Source organism: Dermacentor andersoni, chromosome 8 (assembly GCF_023375885.2).
Source record: "Dermacentor andersoni chromosome 8, qqDerAnde1_hic_scaffold, whole genome shotgun sequence".
NCBI classification, from domain to species: domain Eukaryota; kingdom Metazoa; phylum Arthropoda; class Arachnida; order Ixodida; family Ixodidae; genus Dermacentor; species Dermacentor andersoni.
In genome coordinates, this window is record NC_092821.1 from 41,123,604 (window position 1) to 41,151,521 (window position 27,918).

Below are 27,918 nucleotides of genomic sequence, written 5' to 3' on the forward strand. Positions count from 1 at the left end.
CGACAGACACCACGTGAGCAGGACTACTTCCCTTCGTTCGAGTGGTGGGGGGATAGAACACTGTGGCGTCACTAATTCCAATGCCATCAATGATTTATCGCGCCAAATGGTACGCCACTCCGAGCTGAAAAGCGTCGCAGAAAGTTGCCGAACGAGAATAAGGCAGCAGCTGCTTTCTTAAACGGTCTCGCCTTCCAGCCTTTCCCAAAGATGAGAGCTCGCCTATATTTACAGCACACATCTCCTTCAGCTAACCAGCGACGCAGAGCCGCTCCTCGATTTCGCGTCTGCTGTAGCCGCCACAAATAACCGGCAGACGTCGAACGAATAAATGTGCGGGCGAGCGTATTATGTGGAGGAAGAAAACGTGCTCCATAGCACGTTTTTCTCCGTTGAAGGAAATCATTTCTGAAAAATTTGCTGTCGAAAGGTTCAGTTACGAGGCTTTCAGCGTTGAAGGGTCGTCGCGTTACGGCGATCCCAAGGAAGGCTACAAATCTTGCGCAGACCGTAGCTTCGCCTCGTGTGCGCCGTTGCTATAGCTCGCGATACGGGCAGAAGCTGGCGGGGCGAAGGTGCAGCTGGAATGGCTGTAGCCGTCTTCCTAGCAGTGGCCGTAGGCGCTATAGATAACGTTCTGGCTAATCAGAAGCATTTTGACATCACCACTGGCCTTCCGAAGAACGCAACGTGCAAGAGCTGTAAGTACAGTGTGCTGTTTTCCCGAACGAAAGAATTAATAAACCAGTTGCATTAAAAAATGGGATCACTGAGGACTTATATTGCGGCAATGATTTGTTTGCTCTAGACAGATATCGAACTCCGATGTACTGTGTTTACTAGGTTAAAATACTCTCAATAACGTGGGCCCCGTTTACGAATTGCTTAAAGCGATCATAATCTTTGGGCGTACGCATTTGCATTGACGCCATGAATTTGGGGGCACAGATCGCGTTGCTCTTTGAATGCATACATCGTCAGCAGAGAGCCAATGCAAGCATGTTTGCACCTCCTCTACATTCGCAGTTATCCACGCCAACGAGGCCTGCCGAAAAGCTGTGGAACAGCTGGACGTGCACAGACAAAGCGTGAACGGCACCAAAATACCGATGGTGCGCCCGTTTCTCCGATGACTTGCGGGCCTTCGCACTTGCACAAGCAACTCAGTGGTTGAGACTGTAGAAATTGTACTCATAACTACTGCGCTTGTCATGTGATTTCGGTTACTTGCTGAATGACTACCTTCTAGGAACTGACCAAAGGTCTGAATGACCTTTGAAAAATTTCTACGCGCTGCATTCATCCGTTACCAATTATTGACATCTTTATATTCTAGTTCGTGTTTCAGAGCAATAAAAACGTAAAGTAAGTTCATCGTAAGAACTTCGAACTGCCTCAAAAGAATTTTTCCATGATAATGTCTTGAATGGTCGTTTCAGGAAACTTTCCAAAAAGTGCAGTTTTGTTAATCGCATAATTTTTTACGGTTGTTAGTTCTGTTCCATATTTTTAGGGGGGAAGTGGAGGTGTTTGGCCAGATAATAGGCAGATTGAACTAGTATTTCAAACACATTACAAGCTGCATAAAGAAGGAAAATAACGATTATATACTTTTGTACTTTGTTTTTTAATAGCATCAGTGATCTTTGGCTCACAGGCTGCCCCGGTGAGCTTAACCAACAAAGGTTTGTTGCTCTCTGACCCACCAAGTTAAAATGACGAAATTAAATATTAGAGTATTAAACCAACTGCTATGCAGTTTTATAAAACACTGAAGAACACCCACAGAATAATTCGGACGGATCGGGCCACATAATTCGTCTGCATCCACATTTCATCATATTTGACCCGAGGTCAGAACAAAAGTCCAGATTATCCCGAGTGAGTCCTTCTACCGTTACCGGACTATTTGCTGCCCGCACTGCCTTGCGCGCCATTGCGTCAGCAGAGATTCCGCTGAAATTGGTTATTTTCCGACATTCTCAAGCCACGTTCACGTCATCAAAGAATAGAGACCAAGACTTGATTTATACACATTTGGTATGTGAAACCATCAAGGAGCCCATAAAATCCACTGCAATAAATCGCATTATAGTGTATCAGTGTATACCAGAACATTGAAATGTTCCTGGAAGCACTGCACTTTACACAACTGCTGAACAGGCGCACCAGGATGAAAATTTAATAAATATTTCTCTTACCCCCGCGAAATCCACCAGTTGCTGAGAAAGACAGCCTGTCGACGTAACCCGTCGACCCGGTCATCTGGACCCTAACATTAATTTGTCCATTCCGCTGAGGTTGAGCGACAATATAAATTTTGTCACTTTATTGCACCTAGCGTTGCTTGCCAAGGCATTTGCGCGTCACTTTTTGTACAATATTTGATGCGTTCGTTGTCCAACATGTCATTATGACCACACTAACGAGTACGTACACCTAATTCTCGAGTGTCCACGACACGATACCGCGAGGCGACGATTAAAGGAAGATTTAATTTTGTTAGGTCGTAGAACGCTAACTCTGAAAAAAAAAATACTTTGCCCTTGGGCAACATAGGGCTACCAAAAAGAGCACCTGTGGCTTTTAATATCTCTTCGAAAAAAAAAAATATTTGGCTCGCACTAAACGTTCGTGGTTGATGCTACGCATACAGTTTTCTTTAGATGCCACATGTTGTGTATATCATGTGTGTATATCTCACGCCTGATTTGGCATGTGTTGTGTCTTGTTATGTAGATATATTTAGACACGTTAGTCGTCACTTATGTGCGTGTTTTCAGATAATTTTCTGCACGCTCACTTTGTGCTTATCGCTTTTCTTTATGTGCTTATAGTTGTGCTTGGAAACCTCTCTCTTAATTTCATATTAATGAAATATATAGATATTTGCTGCTTACAGAGAAGCTTCATGCTCACAAACGAACTGGAATAGAACCGATATAAGAACGGTCTATCAAGCTGACATTTGTTCATCGCTATTAGCTATTAAAAAAGAAGGACCTTGCAAAATAAATTTCGCAGACATGGTCATGCCAAGAGAATTCGGGCCGCTAGAACTTTGTCAAACGCCGCTCCGCGCGGAGCGAATGTGAAAGCAGTGTCAGCACACGTCTGTGACGTCGCTTATACGCAACACATCTAAATATAGACGGGAATGAACACCTCTATTATCATGCAAACCTCCTCCTCCGGACGATCATATTAGCACATGTTGCTGTTGTTATTTAATATATGCTATACAGTGGGAGGAGTATAACGACGGCCGAGTCCAATATCCAAAATATATAGCTAAAAAAACACTAAACGAAAAAAGTACACTGAAATAATAAAAAGCTTTCATAATTGCTTAGAGTGAAAGAAATAAAACACACCCTACACGCGTACTAATAGCTTGACTTGAAGTTGCAAAAGTGCGTAATCGTGTAGATCTTGAATGTCCTATTGTGCTGGTCTATCGTAATTGGGCACTCGTCCATCGTCAGCTGCCTCACAGAGATGGAGCTTTACGACAAGCTCGCAGATCAGAGCAAAGTGTTCGCGCGATAAATCCACCAGTCACACCTCGAAGCTTACAAGGCTTTAGGACTCTGTGCACACCTGAACATAAAATAGAAACTCCTACACACGACATTTTTCGGCATTGCCCAGTCAAGTTAGACAAGTTGCTGCTATTCGGTGTGCGTAGACTCGCAGAATCACGAGCTATAACAGACGTCATAACGTGGATCCGAGTTTCAATTATTATGTATTAGGAATAAGCTGAAATCGAGGCACACCTTTGCTAAGTGTGCACGAAGACAGTCCGCACGCAATGTCCCAGATTGTCGTGCATGACCAGCGGAGCCTTTTATTGCTTACGTGCCTGCTGGTCGAAAATTTCTTCCAGAAACACCGCAAGTTCGCCCGAGTATTGAAAATATGCTACAGGAAGAAACTGGCGAAGGATGATCTTCACCGCGTATGCCACAGCGAGCGAACTGTGAGTACGCAACAGCTACGTGTATATTTGTCACCCAGCTGCTAAGGGAATTACATTTTTCATCATCACCCTCATCATCATCATCATCATATTATTATTATTATTATTATTATTATTATTATTATTATTATTATTATTATTATTATTATTATTATTATTATTATTACTACTATTATTCTTCATGCGCCGTCCCAGCGTTCTAGACGAGTTCGCTGAACGCTTGCGCAAAGCTGAATTATAATTTGTTTCTTTTTTTTAAATGGGACGGCCACATGCAAACGTTACCGATTGATCATTGCACCTAGTTGTGCACCTACTACAGAGCTCATTTCCGCACATAACCATCTATGTGATTAAAGGCCTACCGCAACGAAATTATACTTTGGCTAAATTGTTGATCACTGGCACATACTACTCAAACAATCCCGGCAAAGCTGCACAGCTGGGATTCGCAAACCTCCTTAGTAGCCGCCTTCAAACAACGTCTAATCTGACGACGCCTGCACCCGGTGGTTAGCGGATACGACCTATGTCATGACCTCCGAGATGTTTGCAGCGCACCGCGGGAAGTCGCGCACGTCGCCTCGTCTCGGAGGTCATGCCCAGGAGCCGCGCGTTCTCGGTCATTAATCAGTTTCGGCGGATGGTAATGGCGGCGCTATGTTGAGCTTTGGCTCCGAAGGCGCCCATTTTTTGTGAGCTTTTCGTGACGCATTCACTGTATTTGAAACGTTTCACGCGAAGTTGCTCCATATCTGCACTATCCAAAGCTATAGGCTTTTTACGCGGTCAGAAATTTGAACTGAACCTAACCAGCTCTCTCAAACTTGTCAGCTCCGTCGTTCATCGTAAAATGTCATGAACAATACCGGAAAAGGCCCATGGACGTGAGCTACCTCTGATAAAAAAATATTTCTCATGTCAGTAATACTTTATATTGTCGACTAACGCGAGTGTCGAGTTTGAACGTTCCCTGTCGCACTGTATTAAAGTGGAGTGCACCCATACGCGCTGTGGCCGGAAAGCTTCCCCTTGGCTTAGGCTGCCCGTAGTCCTCTGACAGTGTACTTCCGACAAGTGCACTGACCGTCCAGATTTCCTCCAACAATTTGCCTGGTTGCCGTGTTCCTAATTATTTCTTTTATATCTGTTTTCTACCTAGGTGAAAAAAGTCCTTCAATGTTACAAGAAAGCCTCAACTAAGGCTACGGTGAGGCCGTCGATTGTTTGAAAGTTTCAAAAGCTGTGGGAAACAAGTACATTTCTTTAGTGTTTAGTTTCCCGCACAGAAAAGGAATACAATAAATGGCATGTAGGCCCTGTAGCTAGACGCTCCTAGGAGCTGTCTACATAAAATCATGCCCGGTCTGATAAAATAGACCACGAACAATGCAGCTCAAACTCGCGATTAGGCAGCTTGGGTTGAAGTTCACGCCGCTAACAATTTTTTATTTTGTCTACCTGACCTTCTAAACACAGAAAAAATATTTCCTCTGACATTGGCTGCACTGATTTTGCTGAAATATACTGAATGTAAACAAAAATTATTAAAAAAACTGAGGTATAGGGTTGGATCGCATAGTAATGTCTACCTGAATATATCTACCTTAATACCATACACCTACCTACTAGAGCCTACAAAATAACTCTCAACCGCTTTAGAAGGAGCGAGAATATTCGGACACATGCCCAGACCGTCCTCAGCACGCACAAGGGGGAGAACGCGTTGTAAAACTTATTGAGGGCCAGCGCACCAGGTTACAGAGTTTGAGAAGTCTCGTGAACTACATCGCACTCATGTAGATATATTTTTCTTGTTCAGGTGTGCTAGAGAGCGTTGCTTTGGTTGAAGCAATTCAACAAAATTATATACGACATTAGCCATAAACATATTCAAATCTGTTCATTTTTTTATTTTTTTTCTCTTGTTCAAGTGTTTCTACACATGACAAAATTAATTTTTATTGCTCCCCCCTATGTAATGCCATCTAGGGACCTTGGGGTACCTAAATAAACAAATAGATAAATAAATAATCTTCTAGCCTCTTCATTTGCGTTTACATCCTTACGCCACCAGAGATAAATAAATAGATAAATAAATAATCTTGTACCATATGCATTTGCGTTTATATCCTTACGCCACCAAAGGCCAGCCAGCCAGACAATACGCTGTCTAACCTCTCCGTTTTCCCTCTCTCTCTACCTCTCCTCCATCTACTAGGGCATCTCAAATAGACAGAAGTGCCTAATATACAAGCCTTACATCACCGTGGTACTTTATGCACGTAGAAATTGCGATACTCCTGTAACTGACGCACAAATTATGTGCAAAATGACATTTGCTAAATATATATGCCATATTGCAATAACAAAAAAAAAAGGATTTGTGAAGCTGTAACTTAATAATCTCATTATCGTGCAAATTTCGTCAGTTTTTCGAAAATATGCGAAATCCCGAATACCATTTCGCTACTATGAGTGAGTAATATTTTTGTTTTGAGCACCCAAAAATCTAACTGATGTTCATTGCTTAATGAAAACATTTCTGCTGTTGGCCATGAATTCTAACTAGAAAAGTGGAGCAGGGTGCCAGCTTTACGTCGACTTTAAGTGTTTTCTTGTATACACAGTCGCATCGCCGGCATGTGCGATTTTTGCAGTTGCCAACCACGATATTTATTGTCCACAGCCAAAAAAATCCCGGAAAGCCACGAAAGAAATCTTCAGAGAATACCGGGTGAGTTCAGCGGAGCTCAAAGCCCGCACGTGATTTCTAACGCGGGCACGCACATCGAAATTTGTTAAGAGAAAGTGGCATGCTCTGGGTAGAACACAATGGTGGCATGTAAAAAAAAATATCGCCATTTTACTCGAAAGGCGTAGGTAGCGATAGCGAAGAATTAGAGAACTACATGAAGTACGGCTCGCAGTTTTATCGGCCATGTAAATTCCAGTTAACATTCGTCTAGTAATTAATTTAACGAGCAAGGTGTACCGCCCGCCCAGGCAAACATGAACCGATCTCACCCGATACCGCGAACACTAGCTTTCACGACGCTGGCACGATGAGCGCCGATAGCGGGGAGCCAGCGCTTCATGCTGCCTCTCGCTTTAATGTGCTACCGAAACTCACAAAGACGTAACACTAGGCGCGCGGGAAGATAGCGTACATAAAGCCACCAAACCATCTTGGCTCGCCAACTTTTCTACCCGTCGAAGAGTAGCTCAAAGATGTGGCGCGCGGTGCGCGTATGGGCTCAACCACGCGGACAGCCATGCGCAACCAAGGCTATATGCTAGAGGAGGAGCCGCGCTCTAGATCACGTTAAAGCCCCTTAAACTTCGTAAAGTAGTACCACGCTTTGAAGAATGCCGCCTCCCCCTCGTGCGCTCTGGCCTAGGCCGACGCCGCGTCGCTATTGGCCTAATAGCATCACGTGGGCCCTCGCGCCGTGTTTCAGAGCCATTTTTGCTCGATAAGCGTCTACGAAGCGGCGAGGAGCGCATCTTGGCGCCGTTTCTACGCTCGAGCAGTGTAGGCGGCGCCACGGTCGAGGAAGGAGCGTGAGAGGATAAACGAGGAGGACTGAAGGCGGAGGAGGAGAGTGTCGCTACTTTACTAAGTTTAAGGAGTTTTAGATCACGTTGCCGAGAGCTGAACTATCTCCCCACCTTCTTCTTGCACGTGCTCGATCACGTGACCATCAACATTGGGCGTGCGGAAAGACAGCGCGCATCAAAGCAACATCACTCTCGGCTCCCCCTCGTACGCTTTCCCTCGCACCCACGGAATACGGTGAGCTGGGCGCCAGCTTATCGCACTTGGATTTCATACGGAGCATCACAGGGACAGAAAAAGTTGCCTTGAGTGTGTATATAATTGTTACAGCAATGAAAATTAAGAAAAAGCACTGTACAGCCATGCAACAAAACCATATACTTGTTTAGCTGTCAGTATTGTAACTGCGCACCCTTTATACAACAGCACCGCCATACCCAGTGTACAAAGACAAAATGTGGCCTCGATTCGACGAATTTTCTCCTCTGAAGGTATTTCCCAGCCCAGACCGTTCAAGGTTCATGTACAGAAGTGACGCGCATGTCGCAAGGCTAATATCTATTAGACCTTCTCACATTTACAAAGGTTGCGCACAATGAATTCTGAGTTGAGTGCATTGTGCGAATGAACATGTGACTATTAATATTATGTAGCTGGCTAGGTATGCCGGCAGGCAAACCACTCCAGGGTCCATTAAATGCATCTTATACTGGCTGCAATCAAGGAAAACAAAAGGGGAGGGGGGAGGTTAAGGGTGATTTATGAATGTTTACGGTATGAACTTGGGATTTAACTATGTATTCGTTTGTAATACATTTATACACATTATTTTAATACGCATGTAAAGTCTAAAACATAATTAAAGCCTTTAACCTCAATTAAAGCTCATTATAGTCCTCTATACTGCCTTCTTGAAGCAGGTTACCTTTGGTCACGAGACTGATTAACCATTACATATACTGCGATGAAGCGGTGACAAGATTAAAATGCGAGAAATTTCAATTAGGTGTAAACGACGCCCTTATCATTCGTTTGTGTCGCGATCGGTGGTCGGACGGCTCTACGACCTAATGACTATAATCTACGCAATGTCATTTACTACCATTCACTGAATCATAATATGTATGTATACATATGTATGTATACATAATATGTTATCGACTTTTCGGCGGTTCCTGTATCGCCCACTGTAGTGCCTGCAAAGGCGATGCAGGCAACGCGCAAATGAATAAAAAAACACACACAAATAGCATCGTGTTTTATTGTCTTTGCACTACGACATCGACTTCCTCGGTGAACGAACTATCGTCTCTTTCAGAAATGCTTCCTGGAGAAGTTCACGCCCGAACCCGACCCGAGCGACGAAGAAATCACGTTTCCCAGGGCCCCCATTTTGCGCGACTGAAGCGCAATTGGTCCGGTTTTATCATTTATTTTTTAACCGCATCGCACGTGAAATAAACCATAACTGCCCAACAAGCGCGAGGCGGCTTTGTGGTAAACGGTTTCCAGCAGGTGCGTATAGGCTCTCCAATATTGTACACCAGAACGCGCGAGCATCGACCGCACGGCATGCAAGTCTTATAAAGGCGAGATCGGGGACACTGTGTGCAAAAGCGCGAAGACTGTTCAGGGTGAGTGCTTTCTGCTACGCTGTGCGCCATCGATCTCACCTTACCACGGTCAACACTGCCCGCACGGTTGATTCGTGCGTTGGATATTTCGGAGAGAAAGTGCTTCGCATGCCCCCCTGAAATTCCTCCACGATCCAGAACTGGAGTGCAGTTTACTGATTCAGTTTGATTTACTTAACATTCCTCTTTAGTGTACCTAAAGCTAGCTATACAAAGGTGTTTCTCGAACTACTAGCACGCCGAGAAACGCGCTTTCTCGGAAAGTGTAACCGAAACTAAAACACATTGTGGAAATGAAATAAGAAACCACGCACATATACATAGCGGGCATAAATGCGCAGTGAAATGTGACCTTACATGCTTTTCAGACCATCCCTGCTCCCTCCAACCCCCCCCCCCCCTAAAAATAATAATGATAATAAAGAAGTACTTACGCGGGAACATTCTGCGTAGCAAATAAAGAAAACGCTTATTTTATATTGAGAGTTGGCTTCAGAGCAGCTGTGGCTCTGAGCCTTAGAAATGAACGAGAGAGAGGGGGAAGTACATAAGAAGTGATCACGCCTGCTTGCGGCGGTTGGGGGTAAGTTCGTTTTCGCTCAGCGGACTGTTTTTTAAGCCCACATCATTTCTTGACGAAGCAGGCGGTCTAAAAGGACAATCTCTTACCCATTCTTGAGTGAGAAAGAAGCACTCTTCCGGAGCTAAGACAGGACTAAAACACTCATATTCCTAGTGTGCAACATTTAATTCCGGGTAGGAATTCGCTCGCGATGTACGTATTCATGAGCAGCAGTTTCAGGGCTTCCAATGCCCATCTCCCTCTTCAAAAATACAGTTCTCTTTAAACTACCACCGAACAGGCGCCCCCGGCAGCTGGGCGTAATGGACCAGTGCGCCAAGGGAAGTTCGAAATATATGGTGGCCTCGCGGTACAACCGACCGGGCCAGAAAGTCTGGGCACAACTAAGTGCCCTGAACTGGAGCATTAGTTGCTTTGGGACTAACAGATATGACTACCTCCTGCTCCTCCTTCATTGGCAGAAATTGGTGGTGGTCTCAATATTCTTGCTAAGTGGGCAAGCTTCCAGCACACAGCGGCTTGAATTCCGCAGTTGCAGCAGGTGTCGTAAAGAATTAAACATATTTATATTTAGTGAGCGCTACATTACTGTCAATTCTACTTCCAATAACGACCTAAATTTTTATGTCCCGAACTGCTGGAGATATTCACGGGCAAAAATGTTCATTTTATCTCACACATGTTGTTCTGAACTGTATAAGTAACATTCCGAGAAATAGAGCTAGATTCCGGAACGAAGGATGACGAACACACGTGCTGACTATCAACTGGTACTTTATTCATAGGCAGAACATACTAGGTGTCCTAGCTAACGCGAACGAGACTGTTAAAAAAGTAACGCCAGTTGCACACAGTGAAATCTGTAAAAACAGCGAAGCTGGTGGTCGTTTTCTCAAGTTTGAACTAGTGTTTCGCGCGATTTTCACGAAAGTATTTTGTCGCGTTTTCGTCGTTTTCCTAGATTCGAAATTCGGTTTCGGACTGCGCACACTCTTCAGTTGCATGAAGTTGTGATCAAACTACAGTCTGTCACACAGCTTGCAGCTCTGGCCGCACTCACGGTCGAGGGATTCTCTCTTGATGAGTCCATCGGCACCCTCCGTGGGAGGAATCTCTCTGCGTCGACGTCTCTGCTCGGCCTCCTACTGTCGAAGTTGGGGGTTAGCTTGCCTGCCTGTGCTGGCGCTTGGCTTGGGTTGCCTTGCCTCCACGCTTCCCATTCTCGATCCACGGCGGTAGCGGCTTCCCTTGCGCTGGCGCCTATGCTTTGCGCTTATCGCTCTCGAAGCTCGGGATTTGCGCGACATCGGCGCTGCCGCAATCGTGCGAGCTGCCGCTGCCGCTCGCGCCGAGCGGATTCCATCGGGCGAAAGGGCGCGCGCCGGCAAAACACATGCTCCTATACCCCTCTCCTTCCCCCTCCTTCAGCGCGCCCTCTGGCGGTGAGCTCCGCAACCTGCCCCCTGCGTGACACCGGACGCCGGACGGCGAAGGCTCGACTTAGAACAGCTCCGCTGTTAAAAAACAAAGGATGGCTGCGATATACGACGATGAGACCAACGGCGTATTGTTAGCAGAGGCCTTGTGCAAGCTTGATAATGTTTAATTCTAAACATTCTCTGGCTCATCGCAGGCACTTTGCGGTCGGTAGGTTTGTTCCTGTGTCGCCTCATTTCGGGCCTATTAAAGAAATAACCTCATGTCGGAGGGTGGGATCGAAGCCATAGTAAGAATACAGTGCATGATGCTCTAACCGTTAAGACTCCATCCCACGTATGTTTTACTCACGCCAACGCCGACACTGCGCCGTTGCATACACAGCCGGCAGCGCTGTGCAGGCTAGCACCACTTATTGCAGTAGCCGCGTTCCCGATGAGAAATATTTCGCCGTTTTTACCAGCAATGACATGAAATTGCTCTTACTTTAGGCCCAATAATAAATGAAACGAAAAGGTGCATACTTTGGAAATGAACTGCGTAAAACGGCTGTGAACCGTTGTTTTAACGCGAAAGCGTTAAGCCCTCCCCCCCCCCCCCCCCGCCCCACCCCGTCGCAGAAAATCCGGTGTCGGCGTCTGCCGTCGGCGGCGTTGTGCGTGAGAAAAAATCATCCCGAACCACAACCACGAAAGCCCTCCGCATGGCGAAAAGGCGTTACTGAACCAATTGAATTTCTCACTGTAAAATGCGTCCGAAAATTTGGGAAGTCCTACTTGCACACAACCTACAGACATGATAGCGCCGGATTGTGATTTTAATGTACGAGAAAATAATTTAAATATACGTAAAAGCATAATTCTGCTACGCGGAAGCTCAAACACACACCCCTTTGTCCTTGCTTACGTGGGTAAGAGCCACCGCTCTGCCCTGCACTGCCGCCGTGATGAACCTGTCATTGTTATCTATCGGCCTCCGTGTCGCAGTATATCCGGTGTCGGTGTTGACGTCAACGGGCTCCGATAACGCTGTCGTGTTCCACTGTCGAAGGGTAAGCTTAAGCGTCCTCCAAGTTTTTTAGAACATAATGCGTTCTGCAAATGTTCTTTTTTTTTTTTCAGGTCCTTCATTCGCAGCACGTCGCGCAGCATCACGCGTACGTGCAAACATGTGCGAGCGCGAAACATTAACGCGAAATGCGCGGAGTTACACATTTTGATTATCAAAGTTTTCGCGCAGCTTCCACATCGTTGCACGCTAGGCATGGAACGGAGTAAAATTTTTGAGACGACTGGCGCGTGTCTAACCGCACATAGCACGAGAGAGAGAGAGAGAGAGAGCGTGTGTGTGTGTGTGTGTGTGTGTGTGTGTGTGTGTGTGTGTGTGTGTGTGTGTGTGTGTGTGTGTGTGTGTGTGTGTGTGTGTGTGTGTGTGTGTGTGTGTGTGTGTGTGTGTGTGTGTGTGTGTGTGTGTGTGTGTGTGTGTGTGTGTGTGTGTGTGTGTGTGTGTGTGTGTGTGTGTGTGTGTGTGTGTGTGTGTGTGTGTGTGTGTGTGTGTGTGTGTGTGTGTGTGTGTGTGTGTGTGTGTGTGTGTGTGTGTGTGTGTGTGTGTGTGTGTGTGTGTGTGTGTGTGTGTGTGTGTGTGTGTGTGTGTGTGTGTGTGTGTGTGTGTGTGTGTGTGTGTGTGTGTGTGTGTGTGTGTGTGTGTGTGTGTGTGTGTGTGTGTGTGTGTGTGTGTGTGTGTGTGTGTGTGTGTGTGTGTGTGTGTGTGTGTGTGTGTGTGTGTGTGTGTGTGTGTGTGTGTGTGTGTGTGTGTGTGTGTGTGTGTGTGTGTGTGTGTGTGTGTGTGTGTGTGTGTGTGTGTGTGTGTGTGTGTGTGTGTGTGTGTGTGTGTGTGTGTGTGTGTGTGTGTGTGTGTGTGTGTGTGTGTGTGTGTGTGTGTGTGTGTGTGTGTGTGTGTGTGTGTGTGTGTGTGTGTGTGTGTGTGTGTGTGTGTGTGTGTGTGTGTGTGTGTGTGTGTGTGTGTGTGTGTGTGTGTGTGTGTGTGTGTGTGTGTGTGTGTGTGTGTGTGTGTGTGTGTGTGTGTGTGTGTGTGTGTGTGTGTGTGTGTGTGTGTGTGTGTGTGTGTGTGTGTGTGTGTGTGTGTGTGTGTGTGTGTGTGTGTGTGTGTGTGTGTGTGTGTGTGTGTGTGTGTGTGTGTGTGTGTGTGTGTGTGTGTGTGTGTGTGTGTGTGTGTGTGTGTGTGTGTGTGTGTGTGTGTGTGTGTGTGTGTGTGTGTGTGTGTGTGTGTGTGTGTGTGTGTGTGTGTGTGTGCGCGCGCGCGCGCGCGCGCGCGCGGGCGCGGCAATTCCCCCTTCAGCGCACGGCATTCGGGGAACCAGAGTCGCTGGGCGTACAAGATAACTCGAAGTGAGCAGGAGAAGAGCGCAAAGGGCCCACAACGAAGTTGGGGTTCCGTAATGACCGCGTGCGGCTTGGCCTGGTACATCCTACTCGCTACTGTCCTTTCCGCGCCTCACGAGCGTGCTAATTTCCTGCCAGTGTTGCCTGGTGGCAGCTAACGCTTTGTGACCCTACGCTATAGTTGCACCTTCAGGTTCGGCCCACATTCTCCAGTCCATTCGGTGTCGGTCCAGGTTGTAAAGCGACTGGTTGTAACGTTTCTACGCCGGAGTAAAACAAAGCTGTCGTCGTCGTCTGCTCGCTCCTGTCGCTACACGCAGGCTGCTGCTGCTAGACGTCGGTACATCTGGTAACGCTTTGAGCACCTCCAACGGCACTGGATAACCAGCGAGCTGCAGTGCGCTTCGCATTATATCTATTACTGCAGCGCGTGGGATCTGCGTACATCTTTATCTGTTATCATTGGTTAGCCAACTAGCACAAACAGGTTTGTGCCTATCTATAATACTGAACAGTTGCCTGCTTGCGTAAGATAAAACGTCTAATTGTGCATCGCATTCGAGAACGCTGTTCAATAGTATCGCGCTCGTTACATTTTCCAAAGTTATCTTTTTGCGAGTTGCAAAAATGGCGGCAAACCGCGAAAAGGAATTCGGAAGTGAGCCCGGGAACGTGCGTTTCGCGTGCGTGACAGCAGCGCTCTTGAAACTAGTTGGTACGCACTAACGCCACTGAATATAGCTACAAGGAACGGTGTAGCATTGTTACCGCAGTAGTCAATGAAAATTTGTTTTTGTTTTTTTGCTTCCCTTCAGTCGCCTTCCATAACACCGCCTTAAACAGCATCACGCAGCGGCTTACTTATCAGCAGACAACACCTATCTAGTCACATTTTTAACAGTCGCACGTCAGGTATTGAGTAGAGTATAAAAGATGGCTACTGTCCTAGTGCTTATGTATACGTGCCCCCAAGCAGATGAGCAACTAAGTAATATGCACCGGCCAGCAGCACTGATAAAATCAAGTACACCCTATCGAGTAGATGGATTAAGCATTTTATAAACAATATACAATGACAGAGTGTCGTTGCATAAACTGTTTGTATGTGTTACAAGAAAAAAAAAGTGAATAGTGCTTGATATTCATTGTTTACAGCCATCTGCTTTCTTCGTTTCCTTTTGTATTGCAACTCATATACAGTACATTTCTGGGTTGCAACAAGAAACTCAGTTGCAAGTCAGCGAGTTACTTGGCCTCGGTAGGTAGGGTACGATGAAACGTAATCTTAAGATTGGTAGCCGTACGCTTCCGCGTATTTTATTTCATTTATACGCAAAAGCTATTTCGCACTTGTCCCGAGCCATGCTGCAACATTCAAGGTCATGCAGAAACAACCAGTGCAGTCGCAGGTCTTTCTACAGCGACGCTCACCAAAGAACCGGCGGGTAGAAAAGGGGCTTGTGTTTCCTTTTCCGCCTAAAGGAATTACGTTTTCTCGTATATTCGAATTGCGATCCGGCCTATCTTGTCTGCACGTTGAACTTGCACTTGCGCCAGGCCTACCAGAATGAGGATGTATGCTGCACTTGCGCACCCGCGCGTGCGCGCGTGATGCACGTCATTTGTGCTGGTGGTGGTGCTTGTGTAATGTCGTCTAACGTTAGTCTAGGGGGGGGGGGGGGGGGTATTTGTCTAACGTGGACAGCAGCTTCGCTGTACATCCAATTTCCTAGGGCGGAATGGAGGCGGACATTTTTTTTGGTCTGCCAGGCATTGCAGGGTGAAATGGCCAGAATGGCGATGGATACCGTGCAACAACAACAACAATAAAAAGTGCAGGATGGGATGCAAAACGGCCAACGTATGCCTGATGCTGCTCGGAGCTTTCACAGTCGCAGCAGGAGACTTATACTGGAACCAAGGGCTCAGACTCCCCTCCGGGTGCTTTGGCCGTGAGTACACAATAACAATGAGTGGTTAGTTGCAAGCCAGAGAATCAATTCGATGAGAAGTGATGATACACGAAAGAATATGCCTTACTTTAATCATTGCCTCTTGCTTTAATAATTGAACATTTATGAGGTTTACGGGAAATATGGCGATGAAATAGTTGTCAGCACGTTCACACTGGATCTAATTAAATCATTTTTAATGCATCAATTTCGTCAGCTTCAGATGCTCGGAGGCGCAAATTACATATCCAAGATATCTGTTCTTGTTGCGGAATATATAGGTCGTATAGTTCGCATTACTACCTGTGTAAAGTCATGCCGCTACACAGGGTGTTTTCTTTAGACAATACATATTTTTATAAAAAAGCTATGACCGTGATACACCTGTCGTCTTTGCATACGAGCTCTACGGCGAACGGGAAAAACTTCCCTAATTACGCGCAATTTTCGCGATCTTTAAAAAATTTGGGTGCATTAACGTGTATCTGCCTTCAATTTCGCCAATTAAGCAACTGTCTCTGGTGCGCTGCTAATAAATAAGTTAATTTTATTCTCCTGAAGTTCACGTTATTAGCAGCAAGATATGTCCACCTCACCTAGGAACTCCTCTGAAAGAGCGGCACGTCCGCTGCGTTTATAGCCATATTATAAACATTCCGTGATCCAAAAAAAAAAAAAAAATAATAATAATAAACGCTCCCTGTTTATATTATTTTAACAGCACCCAGCTGTTCAGCTTAAAATTATGTGACCGTGAATATCCACTGAATGACCTTAAATATAGCAAAGTCCACCGAAACTCGTTTAGCAAAATTTATTTTTATTTCAGAGATTCGCCGCAAGGCACATGTACCAAAAAAAAAAGAAGGAAAGCAAGTTGGCAACGTTCAGTAGCTGGCATTTTCGAAACGGTTGTGTGTTTCTTATGTATATTAAAGGGAATATCTGAATTGGCTCCGAGAAAAAATGTTTTCACACCTAAGCATAGACTTCTTCGAATGAAGGTTGCGGAGCTATTTGCATGTGGTATCTGCATGACTTTTTGTTTATGTTTGCGATCGTTTGGATAATGTATGCCCTGTAGGTGCAAGGTCTACAGAAGGGCAAGCGCTTCCTATAAAAATAAATTTGCACTGGAGAGCAAATTACCACACATAACAAATTATGTGGCATGACGTACAATAATAGTGAAATATTCGTAAAGCTACGAAGGATTACTCTGAGGTCCCGTCTTAAAGGTCTGTCGCAACAAAATTTTAGACCGCCTAAACATCCTAGTTTAATATATTATAGATATATGGAGCCTGCGTCCAAAATCTGACATTTGAGCTATGAGCGGAAGCCTCACGAAGAGCTCGCAAAAATAACCGTTTTCGATACTGAAATAAAAAAATACTAATAAACGCCATTATCGTTCGCCGGAAGTGACGCGTGAATTAATGTGCGGCTCCTCGGTATGACCTCAGAGATCCAAGCCACGCATACGCTTTCTTTAGGTGGTGTCCAAATCCACGTTCCATAGGCTAGCGCCCTCTGGATTTCAGATACGATCTTAAAGGCAATCTGTGCTTTTGCTGGTTGAATGCGCCGGGACCGATTTTGGGAGCCGGAAATACGCCATATGCGTCGGGTTTTGAACACCACCTTTCAAGAGCGCTTCAAAATGTGCCATCTAGATTTGGCCACTATCCGTCGGTCGAATTGGTGCTGTTAAGAATGGCCGTACGGGCCAGCTTTCAGCCCGCTGCACATGTTCCAAGCCCACCAGACAGGGAGCTCTTCCGAGTACTGCGGTCGGCAGGCAGCCACGTGGCGCGCGATCAACTCCGGAAATTGGTACTTGGCCGCACCACCCGGGACAAAGCTGTTCTACGAAGCCCTCTGACGTCGGCACTGAAAGCTGGGCGGTACCGAGAACTGCGGATGACCGGCAGCCACGTGGCGCGCGATCAACTCAGGAAATTGGTACTTGGCCGCACCACCCGAGACGGAGCACAGTTCTACGAAGCCCTCGATCGTCGACTCCGGAGCCTTTGAGTGTATGGGTTCGCACCTGTGTGCCTTTGTGTGTGTGAGCCATAGTGCGGGGCAGATGCGAGTTTACAATGCTTGGACGAACCTTCCCGACCATTCCTGCTCCGACCCACCTCATCCTCCAAAAAGGCGGGTCATCTTGAATGACGTCGAACTATGACGTCGAGCAAGAGCTTATAAGCAGCGTTTGCCGGCTGCTAGTGAGTGCTCGTGTCGTGATCGTTGTCGGGAGCTGAGTGCTCTGTCATACTAGAAATGTACTAGTGAGCTGTGTGCTCGTAAACTGTTTGCTGTATGTTAGTTTTGCGGGCTCCATATGGGAGTCGCGCTAGACAGCCAATATGTCCTGTTTTAAAATGTAAAGACTGCCATTAAATCCTGCTCGCCCAGTCCTGTCGTCCCAAGTTCATCTCTACAGCTACGTCTGCCAAATCTAATATCTGGTGGCAGCGGTGGGATCCGACTACGGCTCCTAGATCGGCCTGCGACTCGGAGACAGCAACGGCAGCTGACGGACGTTGGCACATGGTGACCGACCGGCATCCTGATCAAGTTGGAGGCGACTTGAGATTGGCCACCTCTTGCAACTGACTGGATACGGCGGGGAAGGACTGGTGATATGGTGCTGCTTCAGTGGGTAAGCGTTTGGTTTTGGCTGTAAGATTTACCAGGCTTCAATTGCACTGTGTTTTTGGATTTGATTCGCTGGGATCTTTTACTTGTATTTTGATTTGCGTGGGTATCGCAACAAGTATTGTGTGACAGCAGAGCCAAAGCTTAAAGTAGCGACCATGGTCCTAATGTGTTTGACGAGAGCTGAACTGTTGTGGTTGTGTGAGGAGATCGAGGTAAACGTAGATGAGGACTTGAAGGAATCAGAGATTCGTAAAACCATTCTAGAAAGTAACAATGATTTGAAATTCATAGAACAAATGGGCAAACGAATTCTAAGTAAAAGACAGGAACCACTGGTGCGTGAGCGTCGTGAACGTAAGAGTGAGCGTAAGCGTGAAGAACGCGAGAATGAACGGAAGCGTGAGCTTCAAGAACTTACTCTTAAGTGTGAGCGTCACGAACGTGAGAATGAACGCGAACGTGAGTATCAGGAACGTAAGCGTGAGCGTGAGCAAAAGTATGAGAGAGAGAGAAGGCAGCACTGATCAAAGAGATACAGTATTCGGATCGGAAAACAATTATTGGGCTCTAGAAAAGAGATCTTCGCGGCTTCAGACGGACTCTTCCATCTTCTGATGGATTCTTCAGTCTGCAATCACAGGGTTGGTGCCCTAGTCCAAGGCTCCACTGAGTATGGCCAACCCGCGAGCTCGCTCTACTAGGCGCTTTTGGCCGTTCAAGCTTACGCTGGAAAGCATACTCTCCCACTGTTCCGCACTCGGGTTTTTAATTTTATAGATAGTTGGGGACTCAATATTTTGACAGGCCCATGATATGTGGTACAGATCTGGTTTCTCTCCGCACCATGCAATATGAGGCTAAGTGCCCATGGTGCGGAGAGATACAGTATTGTGATCAGTTATTGGCACAGAGACAACAGCGGCTTGAGAAATCTGTAGGCTGGACGCAGCAAAAGTGTGAAGAAGTAGATTGCAGATTTTCGTCGAAAGCCGAGAAAAGTAGTAGTACCTGTGAGAGTAGCAGCACGTTCATCGGTGAACTCGAAGTGCTAGCAGCTAACGAAGCCTTAGTGGCAACAGAGGCCGTTAAAGGCCAGAGTGAAAGCGACGAGGTGCTGTGCCAACAGAGGACTGTAGAGACAGCTAGGCCAGCTGCGAACAAATTGGCACAGTTACCGCGCGTGTGCGTCGCATCTCATGGTAGCGAGGTCGTTAGCGAGGTACAGAATACTGCGGACTTGACAGACGCGAGCACCCATGTCGAGTCAGATCTGCGTGCAGAAGTGAAGTGCGAACTGGACGATGCAGTTGAGAATAGTTCTCGGGGTGGCGAGCTCCGTAGCTCACGAGAGAACAACTGCATTGTTCAGGGATCGGTGCGGCTCTCCGCCAGTCTAGATAGCCTAGATAGGGATGATTCAGTTGTTAATCATTCGGACTGTGCGCGTGAGACAGCGATCGATACCGACGGGCTGTGTGCAGATGCACAGCGTGAGCTGGGCAATGTAGTAGAGGGCAGTTCGCAAGAGTGCGAGTTGCATAACTCGAGTAAAGCCTGCTGCATTGTTCCAGAGTCGGTTGAGCTGTCCGCCGGTCGAGGCAAAGTGAGAGTAGATTTAAATGTAAATCACTCAGACTGTGCGGGTAAGAGACCGATCCGGGCCTACGAGATGTGTAACGGCCAGCACGAGGCGCGAGATGACGGCATGAAAGAGAGTTCGAGGAGAAAGCGCCGCAGAAAGAAGCGCCGAAAAAATCGGAATGCGGTGACTAATGTAGCGCCGCCAAAGACGGCGAGAGACCCAGAAGGGCAGAGCGCGGAGAAAAGACAGGTGCGGTCGTCACTGACGATGTTGACGCATCGAAAACGTTCGAGCCACCGGTCAAAGGGGGACCGAGAAGCTTGTTCTGCACGGACGCGTACAAAGGGCACGGGGCAGTCAAATTCCTCGTCGTTCCATCGTTCTCTTCGAAGCTCAGCGTGCAGTACAAAGAAGGTGGCAAGACGCAAGGTGGCAAGACGAGACCAGGTGGGGAGTAGCGACGCGGTCAATCGAGTTCGTGTTGAAAGCGGGGCGCCAGGACGCAAATTGGCAGGGGACTGTAACGTCTTGGGGGAGCTGATAGTGAGTCAGCCCTTTTGTTGTTCCTCCGTAGCCAGAGTAGCTTTTAAACCACGACCACCTCGGGTTCGGCTGAAAGTATGAGTCAGTCGTAAGCAATCGGGAACGGGAGGCCAGGAGAGCTTCCGTAGTAGGAAAACGTTTTGTTTTATTTTTGAACATTTGCAGATTTTCGCGATTTGAGACTAGGATTTCTTTCAATAAGTAAGGTATGAGCTCTGTTTATGTTTTGTTTGAGAAGCTCGAGATTTGAAAGTAAACCTGTAGTCTCGCGAGGTGTTCATTAATAAGTATATAGGCTTTCTTTTTTGTGTACGTGAGTAACCTGAACGTCAAGGTTATCGTTGAGAGGCCTATCGTAACGCGCGTGTGTGTTATTTCACCTTCTTTCTTTTAAAGTGGTTTTGAATTTTCTAAGGTTAAACGCGTAGATTTTCAGTAAGTGCGTGATTTGCACTGAGAAGAGCTCTTAGGTCCATTAACGCGTGTCCTGTGCGGACGGAAGGAAGCAGAACGTTGATGACTGGGTTGCTCGTGTGTGTCGAGGGCAGCCGTATTCTGACTTCTCTAGTACGCGTGCGTAGAGCTAGTTATTAGAAGACACATTTGTTCGAAGGTTCCTCTGTGTTGCGTAAGTTACGCAAGTTTGGTTGTTTGTTTAAGGAACGTGTCCTGTGTGGACTAAAGGAACAAATGTGAGTCAGCGTGATGAAAACTTTGTAGGATGCAAGCACGTGTTCGGAATAGGGACCCCAAACTTAGCGCGTTTGTGATGACGTACCTGTGGAGTTGGCCAGACGGTTCAGTGGCAGCAGTACATGAGATAAGTACGCCACTGTGATAGGGTAGGAACAGGCTGTTCGCGAAGTTATGCTGCTGAAGTTATGATTGAGTATTGGTGTTTGAAAGGCTTCGGTTTAATTCTGCGTAAACCTTTACTCTTGTGCAGCGCGACGGTCGGGTTTGGTCAAACTCAGGAGGAACGTGAACGCTCGCTTTGGCGGCACGAAATTTTGGGGCAAAATTTGGGATTCCCAGTTGAATGACTTGCATGGAAATTGTGATAGGAGGCCTGGTGGGTTAGCAGCTAATTCCGGGCGTTTGAACGCTGAGCGGTATTGTGTAGCCGGGTCGACTCTTCTGTGCCAGTTGTTGTAAGATGGTTGAAGGCATTCCAAGTACGCAGGGGTTGCAGAGAGTAAAGCCATCGTCTTGCTCGCCAGCCATTCTCTTCCTGCCCAGCGGTTGCCAGCACTGGCCAGGCGAGATTTTCCGGGCCATGGAGGAGCTGTTAAGAATGGCCGTACGGGCCAGCTTTCAGCCCGCTGCACATGTTCCAAGCCCACCAGACAGGGAGCTCTTCCGAGTACTGCGGTCGGCAGGCAGCCACGTGGCGCGCGATCAACTCCGGAAATTGGTACTTGGCCGCACCACCCGGGACAAAGCAGTTCTACGAAGCCCTCTGACGTCGGCACTGAAAGCTGGGCGGTACCGAGAACTGCGGATGACCGGCAGCCACGTGGCGCGCAATCAACTCAGGAAATTGGTACTTGGCCGCACCACCCGAGACGGAGCACAGTTCTACGAAGCCCTCGGTCGTCGACTCCGGAGCCTTTGTGTGTATGGGTTCGCACCTGTGTGCCTTTGTGTGTGTGAGCCATAGTGCGGGCGGAGGCGAGTTTACAATGCTTGGACAAACCTTCCCGACCATTCCTGCTCCGACCCACCTCATCCTCCAAAAAGGCGGGTCATCTTGAATGACGTCGAACTATGACGTCGAGCAAGGGCTTATAAGCAGCGTTTGCCGGCTGCTAGGGAGTGCTCGTGTCGTGATCGTTGTCGGGAGCTGAGTGCTCTGTCATACTAGAAATGTACTAGTGAGCTGTGTGCTCGTAAACTGTTTGCTGTATGTTAGTTTTGCGGGCTCCATATGGGAGTCGCGCTAGACAGCCAATATGTCCTGTTTTAAAATGTAAAGACTGCCATTAAACCCTGCTCGCCCAGTCCTGTCGTCCCAAGTTCATCTCTACAGCTACGTCTGCCAAATCTAATAGTGCGCACAAAGTAGCATGGCCAGACTGAGTGCGAGAGCGTACTCCTCGTAGCGCTTGTCCTCGTCTGTTCCATGTGCCTATGTACAATTTATTCGCGTTTAGTTTTTCATTCATCATGGCAGATGAACTAGCCCAACAGTTAGTCCTTCCACATACTGCAGCTCGGCGCGCACAGTAGCGCGCAGCTGCGTCTGCTGCGCGTGGAATCCTATAATCTCTAGATACCGCAGTCACCGCAGAGGGCCGCGACGAGCTCTCTCGCCGTATCTCGCCATAAAGGACCTTATCTCGCCGCGGAGGCGCTCGGACAACCACGTGCTCTGGCTAGTCTCTGTGGTTCTCCAGGCGTGGCGACGCTAGCTAGTCTGAGCGCCTGCGGCTGTCCGCGACACGTTGAAAAATCGCGAAGGCGTCGTGCTGGGTATTCGGTCATTAGTGACAACCATCAGGTGCGCGCATCGTCTGCTTAGGAGTTGTTTAAAGGCTGCTAACAAGAATATGACACAATTACTAGCCAGACGGCTTTGTCAAGATCGGTTCAGTGGTATATACTGCTCAATTATAACACATTTATCCAAAGTAGAATTTCATTGCAATTGACCTTTAAGGCAGATTTTTGCTTCTTCTTTCTATTCGAATATCACAAGAGAAATGGTGCCGATTACTTTCACGACAAAAAATACTGCTCAAGTAGGCCGGCTTACAATAACAGAATCATCGAAAAATAATAAAATACAAAGAAAGTGTCGAGCAAGAACAAAAAAAAAAGAAATAAATTGTGGCACTGCTGTTGTAAGATGGGACTGTGACATTGATAAGATCAGAATTATTATCACATTTCACACGCCGAGCTCTATACGAACACCATTATTAACAGCGGCAGTGTGCTTGTGTGTGCTTGATATATTGCCGGCGAAATTGAACACCCCTCTCGCAAAATTCCGCATTTGATTATACGGGTTTATGATTATTTTCTTCCAAAATTCTCCTTTCAAAGACCCCGTTTTCGTGGTACACGGGATTGTTAGGCTCGGCGAGCGTTGTGCTCACTGATTCTTTCTTCTACAGCGATAGCTGGGGCCGAACGGCTAATTTCTCTGAAGCGCTAGGTACGATTCGTAAGCTCATTGCGCGCCCCCTGTACACGGCCTCATTTCATTATTCCCCTCTCCCAGGCAACGCACACGAGAACAAATGCGAAGAAATGCTTCGGACGAGCCATGTGTACAGGCTACTCCAAGAACTTTACGAACGGAGCCCCTCGGTACGTATCGTATACTGGGTGCACCGTCTGCAGGCAACATCTTCGAACGCATTAACGCCGGCACTCGAAAATGCATTATGCACTCGACGAACTTAAACAGTGGCGCACAATTAGTATTCAAGATCGAGGTTTACTTCCGCCTTTCACCTGCTTTGTCGGACGAAAGGTATTCTATATAGTGCGGTTGTTTATTAAAGAACAGGCCACTTGCAGGTCTTCCCGTCTTTACCTAAGTTACAGCCATTGCCCGAATACCAATAAGGTGTTCCGTGAAAGTTCAGCCCATAGCACACACGTGATTCATGTAAAAAAAGCCTTGTTCGAGTCACAACTTAATCAAAAATTTAAAGGCTACAGCCTAAAGGCTGTATGACAATAAATGGTGTCCCAGTTGCCTTTAGCCAAGTTGTTATAGGAAAAAAAAAAGAAAGAAGAGAAAGACACGGTGCAATATACGGTATATAGTACCTACTGTGTTAGGTCTTAAGACCTGTGACAAACGAACACGTTAGGTTTTATGAGTGCCCCTTGCACCGTGATTTTTTCTTCATATTTTTTTTTCTTTAACAGATTGGCTAAGGTTAGCTGCAACACAAAGTACAGTTCTAACGGCTCAATTTCTTCCCACATTTCTTAAAAATTTATTTTGTTACTCTCGCGTAGTCATACCATCGGAAATGTGTCATCTTTCGTGTTTTACATATGCGCGTTCGCATATTTGCTCGCGTTAGTTAAACTTTCGAAATTATCACCTCATTTCAGGGGAGAGACAATTTCCGGGCTAAAGTCAGGTCGTGCGCCGTGGAGGTGATGACCTCCATAGACTTCCACTACCTATGCGACAGTATGAAGTTTGTGAGTACTCGGCCAGCCAACGTAACAATGTAACGAGTACTTTGTCTGACGGCCTCATAGTTACTTTTAATGCGCTACCTTCCCGACTTTCTGTATCTATTTCTCTTCAATGCCGACATCACGACTTATGCAATCAATGAAGCCTGCAGCGCTTCCGACTGGTCCTTCACCACGGAGAGTTATTCGCTCGTCCCTGTAACCATAATTTGGATGTTCTAGCAGTGCTGAATTATGTGGTACCAATATTATCACACTGAAGTAGATGTACACGGAAACCCAAGCCGTCGGTGTCGACTTGAAGCTACGTTCAAATAAAGGACAGAGACATCCTATTTCAATTAGCGGTTACGTTATAAGGACGTTCCTTCGTTACGCTGGCGGCCTTGAATAAATCTTGATGAGGAGCTTCTTGGCCCTCATTAGCATTCCCAAATTTCTTTTTTTTAAAGTTAGCTGAATCAAGCATGCCTCAAACATCGCCTATGAAGAAAGCGGTATATGCAGGCAGCTCCCTCCATCGTATACGCGACGTGTACTATTGCTGTCGTAGAGTTTCTCACAATGCTCCCTAGAAGGAAATATGGCGCCACCGTCTATGGGAGTTTCCTAACGCGCTCTGTGCCGTGATGGAAATGACAGTATATGGTTGCGCGAGGTTTGTGCTGGCTGGTGTCGAACAAGGCTTTCGCCTAACACTTGGATATGGGTGCGCAGATAATGTTTCCTGAAAAGAAAGTCTTCATTAAAGGTTTCCATTCATCCGTATTACATCTTTCAATGACGCTTACTCACCCGCAGTGCCCAATCAAGCGAAGAAAAGCAATAACAGAAGGCTAACTGTCGAAATGCGAACGCGGACCTTGTCATCGGCCCTACTACTTTATCGGCCTGCCAATATTTTTTCCACTTCATATAATTGTAGATCCAAGCACAAGTCCTCATAATTGAATGAAACGCTTTACTGCGGGATATTAAAGTTAGGGTTGATTTTGACGTGACGTTTTAGTAGAAAACGAGTTGCAGTGAAGGACGGAATGCTGCTAGACAGGCACGATTTCAAGCCGTCCAGGGTTTCCGGGAACGATGCCAATCCGAAACCACCATTTCCCGGCATTCCCATGCATACAACGGCGTCGCAGCGCCTGCTTTGCCCTAGATGACATTTTGAGAAAATCTATGATCGCTGTGTTACACGCGTTGGAAAATGTGGAGTGCGTTTCATGAGCTTCCCTCCACGCAATTCATAGATAACTGTTGCCGGCTGGCGGCCTATCTGTCAGCAACCATTGCAATTTCATTTTTTTTTTAATTCTAGTATATAGAAATCAACAGATCTGTCAACCGTCGCTACCTCAGAAACAATCTGAGTGCAGGACAGGTACAATTATAGCACTCATTGATGAGAGTCCTCTAATTCTGGTCCCAACTTAACTATGCCATATCTTGCCTTTCTCAAAATATACAGTCAAGAAAGGCCGTAATATGCATCAAGAAAGTAGCGGCGTCCATCGGGGTAAGTCATTGATTTCGTGCAATTTTCGTTGATACGGCCTTGCTCGAAAGTTGCAGCATGAATTCCGCGTGTTTGCAGAAGAGAGAGAGGGGGGGAACGCAAAATCAAAATACCAGTGGCGACGTCACATCGAACTTTTCGCATCACCTTTCTGTGCCGTCATGCATCCGCACGGCGCTTGCATAAGGCAGGTTAGCAGTTTATGAACCAAAAATATTACATTCGGTACAAAGCTGAACAAGGCAGCGTCCTAAGCGAACTGTCCGTTAACAGGAACGACTCACGCACTCTAAAATAGCGCGAGATATCTGATGTCATTGGTATTGCTGTGGGGACGTCAGTTCCGGCAAGAAGATGGTAATGAGTTTTTCCCACTTTCTAATTAGCCCCGAAGAAATGCAGATAGTGTTTTCAAAAATTAACTCAATTAGTCTGAGCTGATTTCGCCTTACGCTGTACCCCTGTCTGGTGCCTGGCTAACCTAACTGTCCCATTTGATTGTGTTTGCAGCCGCCAAGGTTTAAAGCACGCGTTCGAGCATTTTACAACAAATACTGGGTAAGCTTCAGCAGTTAAAATAACTCCCCTTTTCTAAATAATTGATCTCAACCACTTCACACACCACGCTACACAAGAGGTATATGGATTACATTGGGACAATATAACGGGGCAAAAATAGCCGTCGCTCTAAATCGAAGGCAAATGCAGTCACCCGCCTGGGCAGAGTATTGGCTTTGGCGCTACTAAGCACGAGGTCGCGGGATCGAACCCCCGGCCGCGGCGGCAGCATTTAGTTGGGGGCGAAATGCAAAAACCCCTCTGCCTTAAATTGGGTGCGCGTTAAAGAACGCCAGGCGGTCAAAATCAATCCGTAGTGCCCCACCACGGCGTGCGCCTCACGATCACAACATGACATTGACACGTAAAACCCGAGAATTTCTTTCTTTAAACAAATGCTGTCGATAAAATTAAATGCGCAAACACGTCCCATGCTACGTCGGTAACTCCCCATTGCATGGTTAAAGTAGTGCCGACAAAAAATACTTAGCAACCGATTTTATTACACCAAGGGAATTCCACGCACCCCCATACAAGGAAGGAAGGAAAACAAGAGGTGCAAGGCAGAGAGGTTAACCAGATTAACCGTCCGGTTGGCTACTCTGCACAGGGCGATGGGGTATAAGGCGCAAGAAAGATAAGAAAACAAGGGAAGATTAAAAAAAGAGAACTCCAAGACTTAAATTAAAGGTGACCAAATATGCCGACAACGTTCTGAATTCGTACTCTTAAAGCTTTCAATTTATTTTAATTAACAATTTTCTGCTTCAGTTTTCTTAACTAATATATGGGAACGTAATGACGCCCAATGTCACGTGGCCATGTGATCGCTTGCGTACCATCGCAAGCTCACTCGCTTCGCTATTATGTCCTCATCTGTTAGGTATACCAGTAGGCAAGCACAACAAATATTATGGATAGAATGCCACTACCAGGACGCCACAGTTGCCTAACGCGTACTTCTGGCTGAAAGAAATTCTCAACGAAAGGTTGCAAGCAGGCGCATCAAGCCATCGATGCTAACGACTCGAAGACACACGGCAAACACTTAAAAAGCCTGTATGCCTTTACTGTAGGCGAAGCTCACAATATGTATGCGAGAAGTTGTGCCTCCATGTGAACTTTCCTGAATCTTTACCAGTGCTAGCTGAATAGGCTAATAAATGTCACCGCTTAGACCACCTTCTTTTTTTCTTTTCCAGGAATGCATGCAATCACTGTTCGAGCAGCACAAGAAAGTGTAGCTCTATTTAGCGACGGGTTACATTAAGAGAAGCGATGGTGATCTCAGCGCGGACGGAAAGAGACAATAAAGTATCCTCAACAACAGGAA

The 27,918-nt window shown here is 46.7% G+C and overlaps 1 protein-coding gene across 9 annotated transcripts; it reads left to right on the forward strand.

Moving 5' to 3' along the window:
* Positions 1-327: 327 nt before the first annotated feature.
* On the forward strand, positions 328-27,918 carry LOC126526404 (uncharacterized). 9 transcript variants are annotated; one of them, XM_072289646.1, is made up of 12 exons: positions 332-701; positions 1,027-1,112; positions 3,890-3,982; positions 5,145-5,192; positions 6,672-6,719; positions 8,860-9,175; positions 15,368-15,549; positions 23,571-23,659; positions 24,422-24,514; positions 25,980-26,027; positions 26,538-26,585; positions 27,788-27,918. In XM_072289646.1, the coding sequence occupies exons 7-12, from the start codon at positions 15,438-15,440 to the stop codon at positions 27,827-27,829; spliced, it is 432 nt and encodes a 143-aa protein (XP_072145747.1). In that variant the 5' UTR covers positions 332-701; positions 1,027-1,112; positions 3,890-3,982; positions 5,145-5,192; positions 6,672-6,719; positions 8,860-9,175; positions 15,368-15,437; the 3' UTR covers positions 27,830-27,918. The 9 variants fall into 9 exon arrangements, 5 of the variants coding, with proteins under 5 accessions (XP_072145748.1, XP_072145747.1, XP_054924161.1 ...); XR_011895971.1 differs by having other exon boundaries at positions 384-701; XM_072289647.1 differs by lacking the exon at positions 6,672-6,719 and having other exon boundaries at positions 328-701.

Coding starts and splice junctions, on each gene's coding strand:
- LOC126526404 (XM_072289647.1), top strand. CDS start 15,438: ATGGGATGCAAAACGGCCAACGTATGCCTGATGCTGCTCGGAGCTTTC. Junction 24,515..25,979: donor TATGCGACAGTATGAAGTTT/GTGAGTACTCGG, acceptor CAAAATATACAG/TCAAGAAAGGCCGTAATATG. Junction 26,028..26,537: donor AAGTAGCGGCGTCCATCGGG/GTAAGTCATTGA, acceptor TTGTGTTTGCAG/CCGCCAAGGTTTAAAGCACG.